At 38.7% G+C, this 23,479-nt stretch overlaps 1 protein-coding gene across 1 annotated transcript in view; it reads right to left on the bottom strand.

Moving 5' to 3' along the window:
• Positions 1-22,605, bottom strand: part of MCOLN3 (mucolipin TRP cation channel 3) — a 40,577-nt gene extending 17,972 nt beyond the window's left edge. Inside the window, exons 1-7 of the mRNA XM_017671267.3 lie at positions 21,540-22,605; positions 18,814-19,043; positions 15,025-15,198; positions 9,237-9,390; positions 8,042-8,126; positions 7,868-7,964; positions 993-1,092 (exon numbers count right to left, since the gene is read on the bottom strand). Of these exons, the coding sequence (XP_017526756.2) occupies positions 993-1,092; positions 7,868-7,964; positions 8,042-8,126; positions 9,237-9,390; positions 15,025-15,198; positions 18,814-19,041 (838 nt within the window). The 5' untranslated portion in view covers positions 19,042-19,043; positions 21,540-22,605. The remainder of the gene's footprint in view (positions 1-992; positions 1,093-7,867; positions 7,965-8,041; positions 8,127-9,236; positions 9,391-15,024; positions 15,199-18,813; positions 19,044-21,539) is intronic.
• Positions 22,606-23,479: the final 874 nt, after the last annotated feature.

The following is a 23,479-nucleotide window of genomic DNA, read 5'->3' on the forward strand; positions in this document are numbered from 1 at the left end:
GAGATAATGGAGAAGTATTACAATGTCTATAGATGACAAAACAGGCTTGTGTTTCACATACACAATTTTGTGATTGAAATAAAATTTGTGATTCAAGGGTCTCATATAAAGTTACCTAATTGAAAAATAATACTAGAACAAAGAAATTTCATTTCATTTATTCTTACTATCTTATCACTAGTAATGAAACTAGTGAATCAACCAGTTGGAAACCCTAAAGCATTTTTTTCCAAGTATAGTATGAATAAGAACTGTTTTGTATGGAGCTGGGAATATCATATCTAAGCAGTGCCTGGGATGATTCTGCTAGAATCCAAGAACCCCTGACCTAATCTTTAAGTCTAGTACAATTTACCATTATGTTACTTACAAGGGACCATAAAATGAGGTAAATTCTTTCTAGTCATTTTTCTCCAGTTCAAAATTCTCAATAGTATTTAGTCTATACCTGAATTTGTGTCTGTATTTCTAGGAATGCATCTTTTCCTCATTTCGTCTACTTTTTAACCTGGGTAGAAGATAAAAGGTGTGGGATGCTTCAAGTCAAATCCTAATCACTTAGGATTTGTATGACCATGGGCACTTCTAAGTCTTAGTTTCTTCATTTGTAAAAATAGGGATGCTGCCTGTCTCAAGGACATTTTAAAATACTGAAATGTAGGTGGAGGAACTTATGCAGTAAGTACTCAGTAAATATTAGTTTTGATTATATGTGAATTTTTTGCTGGAGGGATTGTGAGCAATTTTAGTAAAGAGTTGGTTGCTAAGGGCACATGGAAGTCAGGGAAAATAATTTCAATTATTAGTAACATTTCTATTGCCTAGAAACATCAGATATATACAATGAATTCATCTACTTGCAGAGAATTAGGGACTTGGGAATGGCCTGATTCTTTCATTTGATGTTCCACATATCCCTAGGACCAGTAATTTAATAACCATTTTGTACTATTAAATAGCCATTTTGAAAACCAGTAAAATTCATCACTTACTTGATCCAGATATATGCCAATCTTTACATTCTTTGATGGAAATGTCATTTTCTAAACTTATCTTAATTCTTCCACTATGGGCCTTATTGTCAAATGTTATCTGTGAGGAACAGAAAGAGTCAAAAACATACCTATAGTGTTTGAATCCAAGATACTTCTACACATCTTTCAAGGTGACAGGAGACCCAGAATCTCATTCCTGACCTGCTGCTGATTCCATTCAACTTTGGGAAGTGCCCTTTATCTGTGAAATGAGAAGGCTGAACAAGATCTGCTATAGACACCTCTTAGTATTTAAAATCTTGTTTCTTGGACAGTATTCCAGTCCTGGACAACTTATAAAACAAGAAAACTTTTCTCTCCTTCCCATTTTATATATCTCTTGAGGCCCTCTTAATATGAGCAAGAGCTGATACAAATATGCTTTCCCCCAACCTCCCAGCAGGGCCTTAACTAGGGACAGATTTTTAGTGCTGTTATAGTTCTTACTAACACAGGTTCATTATTTCAATCTCAAAACATTTCAGGTAGAGATTTTTTAATTTTGTTCATTCTGGGCCTAGATTTTGTAGTCACTCTAGCACCACATGTATTACAAAGGATGTGGTGACAGGGAGTTGCTTCAAGGAAATGTCTTCATATGCTTCAAAGAATTGCTTTGAGCCATGTCTTCCTTCAAGGATAACCATCTCAGGACATCAGACACCAAATAGAATATATCCATGCCAGAACACCTTCCATAGTTCTACTGTCTTCTCCTAGTTGCTCCTCTTTTCCCAAGCAGGTACAGGCAAAGCAAGTCAAGGAAATAAATCTCTCTTTCTCTCTCTTTTTTTAGTACCTCCACTCTCAAGCCCTAAAGAAAAAATTATTTTAAGAATCTGTAATTTAAATGTTTTATTGCAGCATCTTCACATGGGGTAATCAGATAAAAGACTGGGAGTGAGTTTAATGAATCCAAATCACTCTATTTTTCCTCATGTTGGATCCTCAGCTTCCTTCCTTGACAAGTAACCATGGTCATTGTCAGTTCTGCCCATCTCTATAGCTTCTGGAGAACCCAGCCTGTGGCCTCACACAAAACAGATGCTTGGTATTAGTTTCATTGGTCATAAATTCTTGCCAAGAATAAAGCATGCTCTTCCTATATAAATAGCCTCACAATAATAGGTGCCTTACAAATAATAGGTGCTCACTATATATCTGTTGAGTAAATATGCTTTGGCTTGATGTTAATCACATTTCAATAAGGCTAGAAGAAGGTGAATTCTTCAAACAAAGAAGAAAAAATATTAGATGGGATTAAGAACAGATTAGATAGCACAAAAGAAAAGATTATGAATTTGAAGATGGAGCAATAGAAACTATACAAAATGAAACACAGAGGAAAAATCCTGGAAAGTAAACTAAAAACAGAATTAGTGAGCTGTGGGATGACTTCAGGTGACCAAATACACATGTAGTTAGGATCTTTGAAGAGGAGGTGGTGGGGGGAGAAGAGACAGAAAAAAATATTTGATGAAATAATGTTGAATAAACATCAAATATAATGAAAACTATAAACCCACAGATGCAATGTTCAGTGAACCACACACACAAGAAACAGAAAAAACTATGCCAAGGCATATCACAATCAAATTTTTAAAATCAGATATAAAGAGAAAATTATAAAAGCAGCCAGAGCAGTCAATCCTATACAGAGGAACAAACATGATAACAGCAGATTTCTAATTAGAAATAATGCATGCTGGAAAAGCAACATCTTTAAAGTAGTACTGTGGAGAAAAAAAAACAGTCAACCTAGAATTCTATGCCCAATGAAACTATCTTTTAAAAAATGAAGCTGAAATATTTTTTCTGACATTCAAAAGCTGAAACAATTAATCACCAGCAGATCTGCACTATAATACATGTTAAAGAAAGCACTTCAGACAGAATAAAAATGATACCAGATGGAAACCTGGAGCTATATAAAAGAATGAAGCACACTGGAAATGATAACTACATGGGCAAATATAAAAACTTTTTTCGTATTATTTAAATTGTTTCAAAGGATAAGTGATTGTTTAAATAAAAATAACCATGTATTCAATGGAATATTACTCAGCCATAAGAAGAAAACAAATCCTACCATTTGCAACAACATGGATGGAGCTAGAGGGTATTATGCTCAGTGAAATAAGCCAAGCAGAGAAAGAGAAATACCAAATGATTTCACTCATCTGTGGAGTATAAGAACAAAGGAAAAACTGAAGGAACAAAACAGCAGCAGAATCAGAGAACCCAAGAATGGACTAACAGGTACCAAAGGGAAAGGGACTGGGAGGATGGATGGGTATGGAGGGATAAGGGGGGGAAGAAGAAAGGGGACATTACGATTAGCATGTATAATGTGGAGGGGGGCATGGGGAGGGCTGTACAACACAGAGAAGACAAGTAGTGATTCTACAACATTTTGCTATGCTGATGGACAGTGACTGTAAAAGGGTTTGTGGGGGGGACCTGGTATAGGGGAGAGCCTAGTAAACATAATATTCTTCATGTAATTGTAGATTAATGATAACAAAAAAAAAAAAAGAAAGAAAAGGGGGATTACTCCCTGATAGGATAAAACTAACTGTAAATCAATGACTAATGCATGCTTTAAATATCCTTAATTTTGATCACTTAAAGGGTATCAGATGGTCAGCTATGGAAATACATTTTTCTGATAATATTCCTTTCTCTTAAAAAAAAAAAAAGCAGTTCCTGTGTGGTGATCTCCAATAAGTTCTTCACAATGGTATAAAGGGCATATCAAAGTGTGGGCAAAGGGTTTGTTTGTGTTTATACAGAGGATCAAAGCCCAATTTGGCTACCCAGAAAACAAATTAAAATACGATATGAAGAAGAACTTCCAACATCAACATTCTCTGGAAGAGTCATTCCAGAAGATGATCATCAAAAAACTTCAACAAAGATCCTGGCGCTGTTGCAGTTGTAGCTTCATTCATCCCACTGGTTCCTGGACTTGCCATTGGAATGAAGAAGGAGATATCTAAGCTGGCCTGTGCATACAATAAAACAACAAATTTGACTGGATCTATACTGTCAGAACTCAACCAAGAATTAGGAGAAGTGCAAGTTGCAGCGCTCCAAAATCTTATCTACTGTTAAAAGAACATATGGGATGTGAACAGTTCCCAGGAATGTGTTGTTTTAATTTGTCTGATTTTTCTCAAACTATTCAAATTCAGTTAGACAATATCCATCATATCATTGATAAATTTTCACAAATGCCTAGGGTTCCTAACTGGTTTTTTTGGTTTCACTGGAGATGGTTGGTAATTGTAGGTCTGCTTTGGTTATGTAGCTGTATTTCTATTATGTTAATGTGTGTATGCAATTTAATTAGTAGTTTAAAACCTATGCATGCTTATGTTACTCTACAAGAAGATATGTCAAAGAAATAATCAATCTTCTCATGTTTTCTTCCATCTGCTACTTCTATAGCTTTTCTTCTTCCTTCCTAATTACAACCCTTAAGTAGAATTCATGCCTCATATCGAAATTACTGAGTATCATAATTCTTCCAAGTGGTAAAGATACCTCAAGACAAATGCTGAGCATAGAAGCCACAGGGCATAAATCTGCAAAAAAGTAAAAAGCTAACCTTTTCAAAGAATATTGCTTGTCTCTCACTTAACAACTTAACATTTCCCTGTATGGCCCCGGAAGATGACTGGCTAGCCAGAGACAGGTAAGATTCCTCAAGGGAGGAACAACCTAAGACAGGCACAGTCGCAGGGGGGCCATCAGGTGAGAAATTGGGGATCAACAGAGGTGAGGCTTAGAACCTCACCCCCTCTGTTTTGAGAGAAATCTTCTGCATCCGTGGATGTTTTCTTGCCCTTGTCTAGCTTGGATTAATACTTAGTCTATAGGCACACACCTGATGATCTACATTTGCCCTCTTACAATACTAAACTATGTTTTCTACCTTTATCTTGCATCTACCTACCACTTCAGCATTTTATTAAAAAATAATAATAATAATAATAAGGGAGAAATGTGGGATTCACATATAAATCAAGTATAATGTCAAACGAATATTCATATTTGACCTGATTGTTTATAGTTCATAATGCGTGATCAAAACCAAAAGTTTGTGTGATGACTGCCCTTGCACTGTTCACCATGTAAGAACTTATTCACTATGTAAGAACTTGTTCACCATGTAAGAACTTGTTCATTATGCTTCAGAAGATTGGAGACTGTTGAGAATTAGGCTTGGGGTTGATTAATGATTGTGCATTGAGTCCCCTATACAGAATTTTATTGTTGTTAACAATCATTTGATCAATAAATATGAGAGATGCCCTCTCAAAAAAAAATAACCATGTATTATATGGCTTATAACACATCTGGAAGTAAATTGTATGCCAACAATAACGTAAAAGGCAAGATAGGAGAAATGAAAAAATACTGTTGTAAGATTCTTATACTCTACATTAAATAGTATAATACCACTTGAACAGACTATAACAATTTAAATAAGTGCATTAGAAACCCTAAAATAATACAATAGAGTTTTAGCTAGTTAGCTAACAAATTTGATAAAATGGAATACATAAAATAATTAATCCACAAGAAGGTAGAAAAAGAGGGAAACTATATTAAATGCAATTTAAATGGTCTAAGCATCCTGATTAAGAAGTAGAGATTGTGAGTTTGGATAAAAAAGCAAGACTCAAGTCTATACTGTCTAACAAGATACCCATTTTAAATATAAGACACAAACAGTTTAATATTAGAAGGATGGAAAAAGAAACACCATATTAACTCTAATCAAAAGAACACTTAAATGGCTATATTAATGTCAAACAAAGTAGATTTTTAAGAAAAATGGAATATTATCAGAGGTAAAGAGTGCCATTTCATAATATGAGTCAGCTCATCGAACAAACACAAGAATCCTGGATTTTTATATACCTAAAAAATAACTTCAAAATACATGATGCAAGAACTTATCAAACTACTATGAATGAATGCTAATGCACTATATTTACATTATAAATCCAACTGGGCACAATGGGAAGATTTAATAAATAGCTGTTAAATGAATCAAGTATACAGTATATCAGATAGGTAGGCCCTTTATATATATAAAGTGTATTGTATATATCTTGATAACAACTTTGTCAGGTAGGTGGGCATTAATTCTGTTTTACAAATGAGAAAACTGAGGCTCAAACCAATTAATTTGTGTAAAGTTACAGAGCTACTATCTAGTGAGCTGCAATTAAAAATCTCAGTTTGTCTGACTCCAAAGTCTCTGCATTTTACATCATGTATATACTTCCCCAGTTCATATTTGCTTGCAGCAATGAAGTTTCACTAATTTATAGGGATTAAACTTATCCTTGATAAGTTTGAACTTATCTTATAGGGATATAAGTTCTACAAGAGTTCTGTGAGATGTGCTGCTGCATCCACAATGCACAGGCATAGCTTGGGGTGATTCTACAGTAATGGCAAAAATACAACATCTGCTTGAGGCAAACAGGCCAGGTTGCTTTTACCACTGTATGGAGTCATTGAAATAGATCTGTGTTTCACAAGTGTTTCATTTATTCATTCAACAAATATTTGAATCACCTACTATGTTCTTTCAGGAATTAAAAGATTTTTTAAAAATGGTTCCTGCTTTCTAGGAGCTTTCAATCTAGGAAACTTGATGATAAACACCTAGAAAATCCTAAAACAAAGGAAAAGGTAGCAAGCCCACGCAAAATAAAAAAACAAAACCTGGGAGTTCAGAGCACAGAATGTATTTCAACAAAAGCATCATAAAAGGAGGTGTCAGGAGAACTAAGCCTTGAAGGATTATAAAACTTCTGGAAAGTACCATTTCTCAATTCAAGGAGGGAGGAGTGGGTGTGTAGAGAAGGAGAGAGAAGAAAAAAGACTGGATAACAGCTCAATTTTAAAAAAATCAAGTACTGTAATACTGGAAATTCATAATTTGCTGGTTAATATCTGCATTAAAATTTGTAGCCTAGTTCAAAATAGTTTTATAGTACTAGTGCCTTTCCTTATTAAATGATATGTATGATTGTTACATTATACTATATTCTGAAATATTTTTAAACTTCACCCTCTGGAAACTTTCTCACAGCCAAGTAGTTGAATATTGTGGACATAGCTTTTGATACACACTGTTGCTAAAGTAATAGATTTCTGAATCATACGAAGTGAAGCTGTATGAAATACTGTCTTGCATCTGCCCATGTAGCTTTGGGTTACTGTCTCTGATCCTCACGAAGTGATGAGCTCACATGAAAAGCATCTTGTACTTTCTAGATAGCATTAATAGCTCCATTTGTAACTGAACGTAGAGAAAATAGATGTGAGAGAATGGGCTGAGGGGGAGAAACTAACCAGAGCATTCAGAAGCAGCACAAGAAAGGTACTAGGAGCCATAATCAAAAGGCTGCAAACATCTATGGCGAGGAAACTCAGCAGCAAGAACCCTTGACAACGATCTGAAGCAGAAGTCGCAGACTTCTAAGAGCCGACCATACAGAACCTAGAAGTCTCTGGTCCTTTTATATTTGAACACTCACCCTATACCAGGTACTGTTCTTGGAGTAGAGACACAACAGTGAAAAGGCAAGGTCCCTCCCCTCACAGAACTGACACTGAGGTACAGATGACCGATAATTAACAAGTAAACAAATTACTACAACAAAATAGAGCTAGCTGCACTGGTGCTTCTCTTATGCACTCTCAAATGGAAGCATCCTATATATTTAATCACAAGTAGATGAGACATAACTAGATAAAACAATTTTTTTATCCAGACTGAAACCAAATTCAGCCCAACCCACACTTACAGTCACTGTAAAGTCATAACAGTCAGGAAGCTCCTGATGACTAATGGTCTGCAGATTAATGGCCTTTAGTTTAAACTGCAGCTCCACTGTTAGAAGTCTAGAAAACAGAAGAGACTGGTGCAATGAAAACATATACACACAAAAATGAGTTACACTCCCGCCGGCTTCCCTCACCTGTGAAAGTCCAGTGTTAAATTGAGTTTATTTTCTTCTAGTGTTCCAATATAAAAAGATTCATCTGGCTCTATAAAGAAACATTCTGCCATAGAAAGGAACAAAACTTAATATAGCACCTAAAATAAATAAACTGCATCTTGAAACAATAATGCATTTAAGACTACATATTCAGATTTGAGTATTTTTCTGAATTAAGATTTAAAAGCTAAACATCAATGCCCTTTGGTTACACTGAGTCATTTGTTTTTAAGGCACAAATAACTACAATATTTCTGGGGCGCATGGAGGGTTGAGATGGATCTAAACTCTAGTTCATTAGCATTCTATGTAATGCTATCTTCCTTCTTGTCTTTTTAAGCCTAACCTTTGAGTCCCTTCTCCCTTTTTGTGTACTAAGCATAGGTTTGAAGTACTTTCAGTGCTTAAGACAAAGTTTTCTAAGTTTAAAGGATCTATTTTTTAAAATAGTATGTGTTGAAAATTTCTCTTCAAAATGCACTTTAATAAAAAGGAAGACAGCATCTTAGAAGGTTTTCACTAGTCAGTACTGTAATCCTTTACTATTCTAAGAAAACAAGTCCCAGTGGCTATTGTTTAAAGTGTTTGAATACTTATTTTCTAACTTAGTGATATAAGCTAATGTTTTTAGAACAAACTGCAAATAGAACTTTGCTAGTGAGAATAAGCTGTACAATTCTATGTTCTGTCCCATTCTTCCCACAAATACACTGAAGAGTGAAGTGCAAGTAAGGGAAGGGTATTTTATACATATCAAGAATTTGCAAGCATATGTTTAACAAGGATAGTATCTGTCTACTTAACTGGCTTATCCAGCATGAGAGACAATGGATAAGAGCACAGGCAGCTTGGATCAAACTTCAGCACTGCCTCTTATAGCTCCATCTTGAGCAGATCACTTAATTCTCTGAGCCATGCCTTAGTCCCCTATAAAATAATAATAGTAATAAAACTTGCCTTCTTGTTTTTTTTAATGAATAATCATGAATTATAAGTAAATGGCTTAGGAGAGTACCTGACACATGTAACTCCTCTATAGTTCTTCCTAATAGTTCTTACTTATAGTTCTTCCTAATAGCACAGACCAAATCAATGTTTTCAGAGATGAAACTACCGATTTTAAGTAAAATCAAAAAATTAAGAATAGAAACTTTAGCTGATTAGAAAAGATCACCAGTTTCAATTTCAGAATCAATGTCAAAGGTGTCATTTTCAGGAAAGATGTTTCCTTGCTTGTAGAAGTGCTGACAGATTGCCATAGGAGATTCCTCCGAACCCCCTCTCTTGTAAGCGTGATTCCCAACTGAGACATTGCGCAGCTGCAAGTACTTCAACCAAAAAGAGAAACAGAAAATGGGAACACCAGTCAGGGCAGAAGAGTAGCCATGATTCCCCACCCTCCCTGACTTTGAAAGGAGCAGAATCTAATCTGTCTGGATGGAGACATTCACTTCAGTACAGAGTAGATAACCTGCTTCTGCGCAGCAAGATAGCAGAGGACAAAGAGCACTCATGAACTATTGTTCTGGATTCAAGTGTCATTGCTGTGACTTTATAGAAAGTCACAAACTTACTAAGCCTCTGGTTTTTTATTTGCAAAATTAAAGGCTTGAACACCATAATCTCTGAGGCTCTTTTCTCCTTTAAGGAATTACGTTCAGGAACTGATTTTTACATTCAGTGTAAATATAAATTTTATTTTTCTTTGACCTATTTCCTGAAAACTCAGAGTTCTGCTTTACTATTGTAATATAGGAAGGGGGATGCAATTGCTTCAGGCTAGCCAGCAAAACTTTTCTTAAAGAAAAATTGTTTAATCTTTGTCTTTGCAAGAATACAGGTTAGTCATGTTCACAGCCGTATTCCCTTGTCCACTAAATAAAATAAAATGTTCCTTTTACAAATGAAACTCTTGTGGCATCTTGGGATAACTGTCCACCCAAACTCTTAATGGGTTTCTGTAAATGGAAACCACAAAACAAAGTGTTTCAGACCTGCCTATGAACAGCATGGTTTGGCACAATTGGTGATACAAAGACAGGGACATGGTAACTATCTCCTGGAATTAACAAGATTTAGTGGAATGGACACGTAGATAAATAATTCTATTAAAAATGCATGTGAAACACTCTATACTTAACAAAGGAAACCATCTATAATCTGGGTCTGTGGATGGATTCTGAGCCGGGCCTTGCTGAGGGCACCAAGGAGCAGACGTTCTCAGATTTGATGCTTGTTCTCAGGCTGCATCTAACTTAACCTGCCCGTGGTGTTGGATGCAGCTGAGTGCATTCTCCTTTAAGGGCCATAGTCTTGTCTCCACAGAGGACTCACAGGACTGTTACAGGGAAGATGTGAACTAATGCATGTAAAGCCCTCAGAGCAGTGACACCCATGACATGGGTCTGTTCAAGACTCTGCTCTTGCTGTTCCTTCTCCCTGGAAGGCTCTTTGTTGAGATAACCCCAAGCTGCTTTCCCACACTTCGTCTGCTCTCTGCTCACCTGTCACCTTAAGAGAGGCCTTCCCTGATTCACTGCCACCCATTCACTCTGCCTACTTCTCTCTCTCTCTTCTTTTTACAATATACTTATAACCAATGGGTAGATGGCATTTTATTTGCTTATTTACTGCCTATCTCTTCCTTTCAGAATATGACTTCTCAACTTTGTTCGCTGCAGAATCCCTGCACCAAAATATCTGATACATAACAGATGATAAATGTTTGAGTGAATAAATGTTAGCCTTTGATAATGTATAACAGAGTCTCTCCCCTACTGAAAGCCTCCCATGGTTTTCCATCTCCCTCAGAACAAACTTTAAGTTTTCCTTCCAGAGCCTATGAAGCCCTGAGAGACTAACTCAGTCACACCTGACTTTGAATTTCCTTAAATATCCTATATGTCTTCTTGCCTCCAGGGTCTTTACCATTTCTACTCCTTCAGCCTAGAATATTGTTCCCCAGACTTCAGTCCTCAGAGAGATCCTCTCTGACCACCTTGAGGCCATAGTTAATGCATTATGCTATTTTATTTTACATCATAGCCCTCATCACTATATGAAACCAAATGATTTTGATTAAACTTATTTAAAACACATCTTCTCCATTAGAATGTAAATTCTATAAGGCAAGGGACTTACCAAGTCCATTGCTCTAACCTCATCACTTAGAAAAGTATTAGGCACAGAGTAGGGACCCAATTATTTGTTAAACCAATGCTGAGGTAGAAAATTATTATAATTCAACACTGGCCCTTCATTTACTAGGAGGATCTATGCACAGTGAGATGAGAAGCTGCTAGTGTAGGATGTGTGACTATGGCACCAAACTTTGTATAAGAATTTGGGATTGGGAAAATGAGCCAGAAATCTAGAGTAATAAAAGTAAGCTGCACAAATTATTAAATAGCATTATGTTTTCCATGTAAGGGGGAAATAGCATAATGCTGGAAATACTCAGTTGTGAGATTTTTGTTTTCTTTTGGAGGAGCTAAGTGTGCTAAGTCTTTCTGAAGCTACTCTGAGCCACATGGGTAGTTTTAAATGGGGAGTGGAGGGGGGAGTCATAAGAGGTAAACAGTCCATTAAATGAAAAAGAAAGTCAAAGATATTGAGTGTGGTAAGGTACCAAGTAGACCAGTATGCTTGGATGTGGAATAATAGGAGGTAAAACTGGAAAGTCAAACAGGGCTCATGAAGTAAAGCCATACCTGCTGTATGGGGTCCTATTGCCCTTCTGGGGGCCCCTATTTGTGGGGCAAACCCCACAGGAATCACCTAATGATATGAACCTCATGACCACAGAACCTTGTGTGTCTTGAACCTTGTAAAATCTTGAAATACAAAAGATTTGAGGCACAGGGCTGCAGGTACCTGCTAACATATGCTATGTACCATCAGACTTCCTTGCTAACCTAGTGAGGTTCTTTGTGGAGGCCTGAGCACCTGCCCAGGCTAGTCAGTAGGAAGCAGCAGGGCTGTGTCCAGCTCTAGAGCAGCTCTAGAGCCCAAGCTGGATGACTCAGGGAGAGGAAGGTGGTGTGGGACTGTGGCTGGGAAGTGGGTGACCTCACTGATGGGACTCCTAAATGGCTATGGCCTCTGTGGGGCTTTAATCAGACTGGGCATCTGTCCCCACTTGCCTCTGCGGTTCTGCCTTGAGAGAAGTTTTTCATACAGATCCATGGGTTCCAGGTCATCCTTTGGGAGACAGTATAAAAATACATTAAAGGTCCTTACCTGAAGGATGTGGCACCCAAAGTAAAGTGATTAAAACTGATTGCTCCTTGATTGTAGATTGCTTATGTGTGCTCCTTCTGTAATCACCTGATCCTAACACATATCATGAGTCTTTTGAGCTCTTTTATTCATTCTCAAATATCTGAGTGCCTATTGTGTACCTCTGCTTTCAAGGAATAAATACATCAAATGCTGTGGCACTGAACATTGTTTTATAGATACAGATATGGATATAGATACAGATAGATGTAGATATAGATAAAATGAGGGGTATTATGAAGTCACATCTGTGATTTTAGGTGAATTCTTCAGAAAATAGCCAAGAAGTGGTAGAACAAGTAGGTGGGGAAGAAGGGAAGCCAACCAGAAGTAGGTTGAGCTATGAGAGTAAATGATTCCAAGTCTCTGAGGCCTTTACATCTAAGCAACTGACCAGAAAGAGAAACAGGAAGCAGGTGGGAAGAGAATCTGAACCTGCTTTGGATGGGAGTGGTTACGGGCTGTCTGGCACATAGTCAGGTGAGCAGCTGTTTAGGAGCCACCTCTTCTTGGTGAGACTGTCTAGTGGAGGAAATTCTATAGAAAAGGACAAAACTTTGAGGACTGCCTGAATATAGGGACAGATGAGAGAGAGGAACCCAATAAGGATGACCCCAAAATGACTGAGGAAAGCCAGGATACAGTATAAAAACAAAACAAGTAGGTCCTTGACATTCAAATATATATAATATTTCAATGTCAAATGTCTCAAGCTTATATAATAAACAAAAGTGATGCTGTTATAACCAGTGTTGGATCAAGACGAGCCCTAAAGCTTTTCCAGTTATATGACATCTTGGGGCAAAACACTTCAGGATAACTAATATGCTGTGGAAATACCTCTAAAGTCTAAGAAGCCACTATCCTGTATGTTAGTTCCCCTCAGTGACCATTACCTCAACTATTAAGTTATTTCCTTAAGCAAAGAAACATATATTCCCTACTCAGTTCTTTGAAGTCATGTAGAGTAACTACTTCATTAACCACAAAAACTCTAGTTATTCATGAAAATTGTGGTCAAGGTACTTTTTACCTTCAGTAATAGTGTCTGAGAGTGCTTGGAAAATGGTGGGGAATCACCTACCCAAGGTATACCATGCAAATTAATATTATCTACTTATATACTGGGATAAGGGATCTCCATGCACTTCTGTAAAGAACACAGAAATCTGAAAAACAGAATGGCCTGACTGTCAAATACAGTATTTTAAAAACTGATTTTAGGAAGAATTTAATGAACTGTTTTCCAGTTGCCTCTACCCACCCATCTCCCTAAAACAAAGAAACTACCAATTTGGTTCAGAACAGCTTTAGAGAAACTTAATTAGCTTAAAACAAAAATCTTAAACCTGAGTATCTGTAGCACTATATTATTTTTTCTCTTACAAATTTTAGGACATAATTCTGTTTAACAACTTATGTAGCTTATTACTGTAGGTTTTGGCCAATTTTCACAATCCAAATGTTAACAGAAAGCCTTGGTGCCATGAAAACATAGTTCATCCTGGCAATTTACTATCTCACTGTGCATAGTTTGTCTCTAGATAATGAAGAGCCGTGACTGCACTATAATAATTTTTTAAAGATGGATTGTAATATTGAAATGCGATCTACAAACTAACCCAGGTTGGGAATACTGTCTTCAAGAACATTTTCAGTGTTACCTACAAAGTAAGAGATTTAGGATCTTGCGAAAATACCCTTTTTGGAAAAAACAAATTGATTAGAAACTCAGAACAGGAATTTGACTCATCTATATGACAAACAAGCTTACTTTTTTTGGCAGCTAATCAATGTGACAATAAAATCATTGTCATGTATGATATGAAGGCCTTACTTATCTTTTAAGTGAACGTTCAGATCTTAGTCTGCAAAGTTAATATTCTCATTATTTGTTAAGGGCCCCTGAAAGTATAAACTCTTAAGACTTAATGATGACTTAGGGCCATGGTTAATAATTTTAAATCTTAGAATGTGCATGCCAAGTCTTAGCTCTGATTCTTTTAATTAGATTGTTAACATTTCTATTACTAAGCAAAAGCTCCTCTTAATTTCCAGCTTCATAAAAGTTTATTGCAACATTTTTAAAAAACAATTTAAATATGGTTTTATAAATGTCATTTGCACGTCATTACAGAAATGTTCACCCCTGTACACTTCAATTCTATGAGGTACACTGCTAACAATTTTTCAGTCTGTTCTTTCTCCCCTATAAAGAATGAAACTGCTTGGAGATAGAGGGTATTATGTTCAGTGAAATAAGCCAGGCAGAGAAAGACAAGTGCCAAATGATTTCCCTCATTTGTGGAGTGTAATGACGAAGCAAAACTGAAGGAACAAAACAGCAGCAGACTCACAGGCTCCAAGAAGGGACTAGCGGTTACCAAGGGGAGGGGTGGGGAAGGGTGGGTGGGGCAGGAGGGAGAAGGGGATTGAAGGGTATTATGATTGGCACACATAGTGTGGGGCGGGATCATGGGGAAGACAGTGTAGGACAGAGAAGACAAGTAGTGACTCTGTGGCATCTTACTACACTGATGGACAGTGACTGCAATAGGGTCTGGGGGGGACTTGATAATATGGGTGAATGTAGTAACCACATTGTTTTTCATGTGAAACCGTCGTAAGAGTGTGTATCAATAATTCCTTAATAAAAAAAGTAAGAATGAACCTGCTTGATTTACCTGGTTTACTGCAAAGATGATCTGATCATAAACATCACTTTGTGTGTATACTGCATAGGTGTCATCCAATTGGTTCACATCCACATATCCTTTTAGGAAGAGGTGTTTGAATGCTATAGTGTTCTCTTCTGTGAAAGCTACCACCATCTGGTTACTTAGCCCAAACAGGATCAGCTTAAAAGAAAAAAAGATAAACTAAGGGTAAACCCAATGAAATAAAAGGTCTCCATATAATGAGCAATTAGGATTCTGTGTCTAATTAATATTGAATATATCCAATAAACATTAAAATTTTGGTAGGTGTGTATTAATTTGTCCCTAAAGATAAGGTGGGTTTCTAGTTTTAAAATGAAAAAAAAGTGACTTTACATATCTTCAACATTTATTTTCATGTACCATCTTGCTTATGGTTTTGCTCATACCATCAACAGCTTTAAAAGTTCAGAGAAACCCTCTAGGAGTTCTTCAGATGTCCAGAGGGACAGGGTCACTTAGGCTACAGCAATGGAAAGATTTCCTTAAAGAGGAAAGAAGGATGGAAACCCCTGAAGTACGTGCAGACCTCTGGCAGAAGACATTCAAGGATTGCAGAGGAAAGGCTGAGAAGGTAGAAGGGATTTTAGGGGGACACTAAGGACAAAGACAATTCAAAGACAAGAACAGCAAGAAGAAAATGTGAGCAGAAAAATTGGAGACAAATGGTACAAGGGCTGGAACAACAAGTAGAAGAGTTGGAAATGAGTACTGTGGAACAGGAAGGTTTTGAAGCAGGTGAACAATACAATGTAAGAAATACCTTAAATAAGTCTAAGTTCTTAGATCAAATCATAGTCCTAGGTCTAATTACCAAGACATGACAATAAGACCAAAAAGAAAAATATCCTTTCAACTCTTCTCTAAATTAAAGTGTATTACCATACTATATCCTTCATATTCATACAGGATTGACCCTAGAATTTAAAATGAAACTCAGTTGTACACACACCAAAAGTTAACTGCACTGCTGTCACATTACATAAGCTCTTTCAATCAGATCCAAAACTTTACTGTACTCCAAGTCTCTCCTTCATTTTCTCTTCCCTCCCAAACCATCTCAATAGCCCCTACTTCTTAGCTCTCTTTTGCTCTCTTTCTTATACACAAATACACAAACACACAAGCTATAAATTTAGAATATACACTGTGACTTAGATCTCAGAGTGACACAGGGTGTGTTTTCTATAAGAAGAGGGAACAACATTGAGGACCTAAGTGCCAAACACTATTCAGGAACTTTCCTCATGCTAACCCGGCAGGAAAGTTCCTAATATACCCATTTTCAAGATAAGTACATAAAGTATCAGAGACTCTAATTAATTTTTTCAAGACACATCACTAGTAAGTGTATGATCACAATCTGAACCCAAGTCTAACAAACTAAATCTAAGCTCTAGACATCCTATCATGCTACACACAAAGTAATCCAGGGTCTGATCAAGGGAAAACAGAAAGTAGACAAATGTTTTCCCTTCTCGCCTCCCCTGTAATATATGCTCTGTACCCCACAAATGTCTTCACTCTCCATATGACTCCGATTTCTGTAGAGCCTCTTTAAGCTAAGTGTCCTATTTAAACACCAATAAGATGACAGCTTGATAGTAGTTCAGGGATTTTACATCAGTGGAAGCTAATAACCAAAAAGCCTCCTTTAAGAGAATTCTCAAAGACATTCTTACTAATGCATTCAAACACATGAGTACCTTCCACATGCAGGCAGGGAGTTAGGTCCCAAGGATACAGTGAGAAGACAATGGACCCTGCCCTCAAGGGCCTGGTGGCAGACAGGAGCACCAGTGGCAGAGAGAGAACTGCTGGAACTCAGAGACTGAGCCAAATAATAGGAAAAGGGAAGCTTTTAGTAGGGCGTGTGTCCTTGCGGACATCTTTCTTTTGCAGTGGCAGACACAAAACCTCCTACTTACCAGGAAGGGCCACCTTCTTTTCCCTAAAAGAGGGAATTTGCCACCAAGCACCTCCATTCACTCAAGTACAATGTATGTAATATTTCCTTGATTGCTCCGATACAAATTAAGGAAACATCACAATTAAGAAAAACCTTTAGTTCTTTTTTAAAACTTGCCTAAAAGCTTTTTATATGCTTAATACTAACAGGTTTAACATCTTAAACCATTGATCAGTTTTCTTCCTGACCACCCTAGTAAACACAGGAAGGTTAGATAAGCTCCCTGAAAGATTTAGGAGTCATTAAGAAGGTGTGGCTTAAAGGGAATACAATCTGAGTTTGAACCTCAGTTCTATCCTTCTTATTTCCTAACTATGACAGGTTATTTGACCTCACTGAACCCCTGTGTTCTCATCTGTGAAATGGGGATGCCACTGCCTACCTTGATTTGCTTTAGGAATCAGCCTTGATGATGTAATATGTTTCACCTGAAGCACAGCAAACATGCAAGTGGTACCTATCATTCTAAGTAGAAAATATTCATGTTCAACTGAGAAAGGCATTACCCCTACTTAACAGAAACAGCACAGATAAAACTTTCACTACTGTGATACACTGGTATGATCACTTAGAAGTTAAGAATTTCAATTCCAACTTGCCAAATATTATACTGAGAACTGAACATCCATGTTCATGTTGACACATGAGAGCACGTGTGACTCTGAAGTCTGGATTCCACCATTGACCAGTCATGTAGCTTTTTAAGAACTCTATAAATATCAGTTTCCTCTTCCATAAAATGAAGGATGCTAGTATTTATCCAATAGAAATATTACTGGAATTAAATGAAATAATGTTCTGAAACAGAATAGTCACTCAACTGTTAATTTCCTTTACACAATGTCTAGCATCAGAAACTTAGGCAAGAATTGTACCAACTTCATGTCTGTAGAAATCACCTTAGCTTTTAACAATCTGAAGCATTTGTTCTCAATAATCAATTAAGATGAGTGATTTCAGGATTAAAAAAAGAATTAATACTGATTGTTTATTTACCTATGCATTTTTTTCACCAAGAAGAGAAAATATTAATAAAAACAAACCTATCACATCTATTTTTCCTATTAAGATCTGCTTTTATATTTTCCCTTTTACTTTTAACAAGAGACAATTACTCTCACCAGCAGGAAAACATACCTTTGCAAGAGTAAATCGTGACCAGTATATGTAAAGAATTGCAAAATACGGTTTCCCCCAAAAAATGTTAAGAGAAGTCAAGAAGTGATATTCAAAATCTCCTAAAATGAAGTCTTATATTTCACAACCTATGCCGCTCCTTCTCAGTTAACTGCACATTCTTCGCCTGCTGAGCTCCCATGATCAAAGGGCAGTGAGAATCCAAGGACTTGCCTTCATAGCAATCCTAGACATTTCTGAAAAGAGAGAGAAATTCCCAGGAAAACTAACTAGGAAGGGAATGAATCCGCTGGTTGGGCAACAGCTAGTTCCCATGGTTGATTTAGACACCTTCAGATAAACCTCTCTACAGGAAGCCAAATATTAAAGTTTTCTTTCCTGGAAACTAATTACATTATGTGACTAAAATTATAACCTAATGAAAGATGAGAAGGAAAAAAGTAAGAAAAAACCCCAAGGTCTTCTTCTGAAGACCTTATCTGAAAAGAGAAGGATTTAAGATAGCACATTTTCTTATGTATTGCTTTCTATTATGCACACAGTTAAAAACGGTTAAAACAAACAAACAAACAAACAAAAAAAGCCACTGCCCATCGTCTTCTTTGCTATTAAAAGAAGCCTTCTCTAAACTCAGGATCTGAGATACTTACCTGGATCGTCACCATTACAATTTTTAGAATTTGTGTGCCAAGTTTCCACGGTTTTCTACCTTGAGTCCGGAACTTCTCACAAGGGTTCATGAAAAAAAAACTGACTTTTTGCCTCATCTGGTCTTCTAATAGAAGCTGCTCAGAGGAAAATGTATGCTGGTTAAAAGTGTAGTGATTTTCCTCTTCCAGAGAGCTGTAGTTACTTATAACAACTTCAGGATTTGCCATCTCTATGGAGAAAAAAAAAATACTGTTTCCTTCCTGTAAGTAAAGACACGAATCTACATTCTTTGCTGTAACAGGACAGGTGAAGAAGCCCAAACAATGCCTCCCCTCATACGAAGTGAAGATTAAATAAAATGTAAACAAAGCACTCGCATAGGGTGTAACACTAAGTGAGACCCCTTCTTTTCCAACCAGCCCCCGTAGACAGGTCAGCTTTCTGAACAGCCAACAAGGTTCTTGAGGGATAATGTGAGCATCAAGGGATTTAGCTGTTCTACAAAGGAAACACACAGAAGCTCAATTTAAGCCCAAATTTCAATCAGCCACATCACTTGTATTTGCTTTTTTACTAAGGACTTACATTCATGCAGCACATTTTCCTTTTCAAAGTACTTCATACCTATTGTTTCTTTTGTCCTTTGGAAAGGATGGGGGTGATTTATTGTCTACATAGTCAGCTTTTCCAAAATGACAAAGAAGTCACTCCAGAAACTGGGACCTATCTTGGATTTTCTCTGAAACTAGCACTGTTATTCTGGAAACCTGGTCAAAACAAAACACCCCAAACCACCAGAAGAACAGAATTCTTCCATGTAGAATAAAAAGGCTGGTTCTGTTTGATATTTTTATATAACTTCTCTCAGAGATCAGAGTGGGGGACATTCAAACAGAATTAATACGCAATATCTAACAAGTTACTATTTAGGTACCACACTGCTTTCCAAGTACAGAAACCCACATTTGGTTCTAATTCAAACATGCTTAGCAAACCCAAGGTCTCTAAATAACAGATACTGGCAATAACAATTCGCCATGGGGAAGGTTTTTAACTCTTGATTAATGAAAAGATTAATAAGGATATTGTTGAGTCATTAAGGCATAAAACATATTTACAATAGCATATGCAATACTTTCAAAACGAAATAATTATGATAGACCTCATTTAAGTGTAGCTGGTGTGTGTGCAAAAATGTCTGTCAAAATATGAGTAAAATAACTTTAAGGTAAAGACCTAGTGAGAGAAAAAGTTATTAATCTCTTAGGATTCTCACTCAACATTTTATTCCTTTCTTCAAAAAGCTATGATATTTTAGCCAACATTTAAAGAGAGTTTACCTATGGGATTTCAAACAAAGATGTTTTATGCTAATCAAAACTCACATATGAACAACAACAACATAACAATGAAGCTGTTAATAATAGAGCGTGTTAATGAATTACAGATTTGAGATAGCATTAAGTCTTTTCTATTTTGATACAGGTTAAATTAAACTTTAAACAAACTTAGCTGCACTCCGCGAAGCAGTAACCCCACAGGAACAAAGAGAAAATTAGCCAACCACAATTAATTTATTCAGCACATCGTACCAGGTGTCCCGGGGGCCAATCTGTCCGTTCACAAGGACTGACCGCTAAACTTGCTGTAAACATTAGCTTGATCACGTCGCATAAGCCCTTCCGAGGGTGCACTTCAAAACCCGCAAACTGTCCAGTCGCCAGCTGCCTAAGGAGAGCTCGACAGCAACCCTTTGACAGCCCCCCGCCACCCCCGCCCCGGGCATACAGGATGCAGGGTCAGAGCCAAGCAGGTCCGCAGCGAGTCTATATCCGAGGAATGAGGCATGCTCTTAGAATCTACAAGCTAATACACAGAGGTTATTTACTCCTGACGATGAGAGGCGTCATTGGTTTGGAAGGCAGAGAACGGGAAAACCAGAGAAAATGTGTATAAACAGTGAAAGCCTCACAATTGACTACAAAGTAACGCAACCTGATTTCTTCAGAAGCATTTCCTACTTCACCAGACAAAACTTCGGTGTTTTTTCCTTTCTTTCTTTGTGTTTTCGTTGTTTGGGGATTGTTTTGTTTGTGTTTATCGTTTGTTTTAAATAGGCGTTCCGACTGACTTTGCGCGAGCACTCGTAGGCCGAGCGGACTGGGCCCGCTCGCCTGCCCCGGGGCGGTGCGCGCCGCCGCCGCAGCTCGCTGCCTCCGCTCTGCTCAGGCGCTCCGGCTTCATTCCCTGCGCCCCCCGTGCCCGTCCGCTCTCATGAACAGGCACTCGGGTCTAGAGAGGCTGGCTGTGCACCGGCAAGACCTTCTCTGAGCCTCGGCTGCACGCAGACGGCCACCCCCTCCCCGCGCAGGAGGCCGCCCGCCCTCGCAGTTCCTGCCTGCGGTCTCCCGCGGGCGACAGCCTGGGCGGGGACCTCGCCGCGGAGCCCCCCCGCCTCGGCGACTGGGGTCTGGGCTACGCCAGGCTGGGGGCGCGCTGCCCCGCCGCGCCGTGCCGGAGGCACCACCACTGACCTCCGTCTGGCCAAGCCCGCACTTGGCCGAACCGCCGCAGCTCGCACCGCGTTCCCACCGTTGTCGCATTCATGGCGCTGACGTCCGGGGGCCCGTCCTTCCTTTTTGTCCCCGAAGGTTCAGTCCCTCCCTGCACGCCGCGCATGCTAGTCCCAAACCTGTTGCCTCCGGGCAGTGCCGGCCCCGCTCACCTGCGGCGACCGAGGTGGTGTCCAAGGGGGCGACGCGGCGATCCGCCGGAGCGCAGCCAGCCGGCCGGCGGCGAGACTTCGGTCTTAGCCTCACAGGGACTCGGCCTGTCTGCACCCCTCCTTCAAGCCTTTGAGGCTCGGCTCAGCGCCGCGCAATGCGAGCTCGGCGGCCGCGAGGCGCTGTGGGTGGCATCCCCCCTCCTCCGGCCGCTTTATCTTGTGACTCTCATCCCGTCGCTCCCACTGCCTTCCACGCTCTTGTGGGACAGTTGGGGCGGACGAGGCCGTCCTAAGGGGCTCGGCGCTGTGCGGCTCTCTGGGCTCCCCACCCTCCTGCGCGTTCCGGGCCCCAGCCCTGCTCTGATTTGCTCCTGCTTCTCCGGAGCTGCCACGCAGGGAGGCGCGAGTGCGAGGGCTCCGGGCTTCAGCCGCAAAGGGGCACCCCGCCGGCCGATTCCTCTCACCTGCTCATGGCGGGTAGATGCGGACGCATGTTCACTGATTTCTAGCAGCCGTCCATTCTGAGTTTCGTATGCAGCGGAAATCAAAAGCTTTCCAGTTTGGGTGAATTGCTTTGAAATTAGTGGACTGTGGACTAAACAACTCTTGACTGGGGGCTGGCACAGAGAAGCCCAGGGAAACCCTTAGAAGAAATGTTACTGGAAATGCTAGAGGTAGTGACAAAGCATTACAGACTTTGCTTGGCCAGTCTGTAGTCAGGCTCCTAACCTTTCCCTCAGACTCATCTATGCGCTTCCTTGTAAATCCAGATTTAGCGAGAACCCTACTAAGTAACTCTCTTCCCTTCAATATCTGATCATCCTCAATATGTAATCTGTTCCTTATCCTTCACCATCACCCAGGTGATGTCTGATCATCCTGGGCTGTTTTCAACAAGAATCCTGTTAGGTCGGTTTAGCCAGAATTCCCTTGACCCCTGTAATTTTCTTAGTAATTTTACATCCACTGACCCTTGCCCTGCTCCCAGGCTAGAAATTCCCACCTGCGCATGCTGTTTTAGGAGCTGAGTCCCATTTCTCTCCCCGACTGTAAAATCCCCTATAACAGTGGTCCCTGTAACTATCTCGATGGTCCTAAATAAAGTGTGCCTTACCATCTTTAACAAGTGTCATTGAATATTTTTGTAGAAGTAGACCTCCAACCATTTTTCTTCAAGAATTCTTTTTTTAAATCAAACCTTGTCTTATCCAGAATTGATCAGGAACCTTGATTAATTTTAATTAACAATCACTTTAGATTTTTATGTTTTGGTCATGGGTAAGTTTGCAAAAGCCACTGAATTTCCCTAATAGGTAATTCTCCAAATTATATCCAGAGCTGTCAGATCTCTTACAAAAGGCTTTTCAATCCTAACCCAGTTTGCATGGATGATTATAAACAGAAATATCTTTTCTTGCAATGCCATCCATATTCTGTTCGTAAATCTGAATCCCAAGTGCTGTGAATAAGGTAAACACTCAAAAGGGTGAAATTAGCACACTCAATTCTCAAGTGCAATTTGGAAAATACAGTTTAATCTCTAATGCTGGTATGCCTCCACATGACCTGACACTATCTGCTTATCATAACAGTGAAGTCCTCATGACAGTGGGAGTTTGAATTGCTTCATTGTTCAGGAACAATCTGAACTTTGGAGAGGTTTGCAGTCATAAATGATGGGCTTCACTTAGTCCTAGTTAGAGCTGAGTTAAGTAGACTGGTAAATAGAGAAAGTCAGGCTTTGGAATCAGACAGATGGGGGCCCACATTGCCTTCTATGTCATTTACTAAACTTAGGGAATTACTTAACCTTTCTGCTTCCCCATTTCCTTCTCTGTGTGATCTGTCTAATAAAAGGGTAATGAATTTTAAATAGAATGCATGTAAATCACCCATTACGGTTCCTCTTCTATTTTATGTGTATATATTTTAAATTTTTT

Source organism: Manis javanica, chromosome 4 (genome assembly GCF_040802235.1).
Source record: "Manis javanica isolate MJ-LG chromosome 4, MJ_LKY, whole genome shotgun sequence".
NCBI lineage: Eukaryota > Metazoa > Chordata > Mammalia > Pholidota > Manidae > Manis > Manis javanica.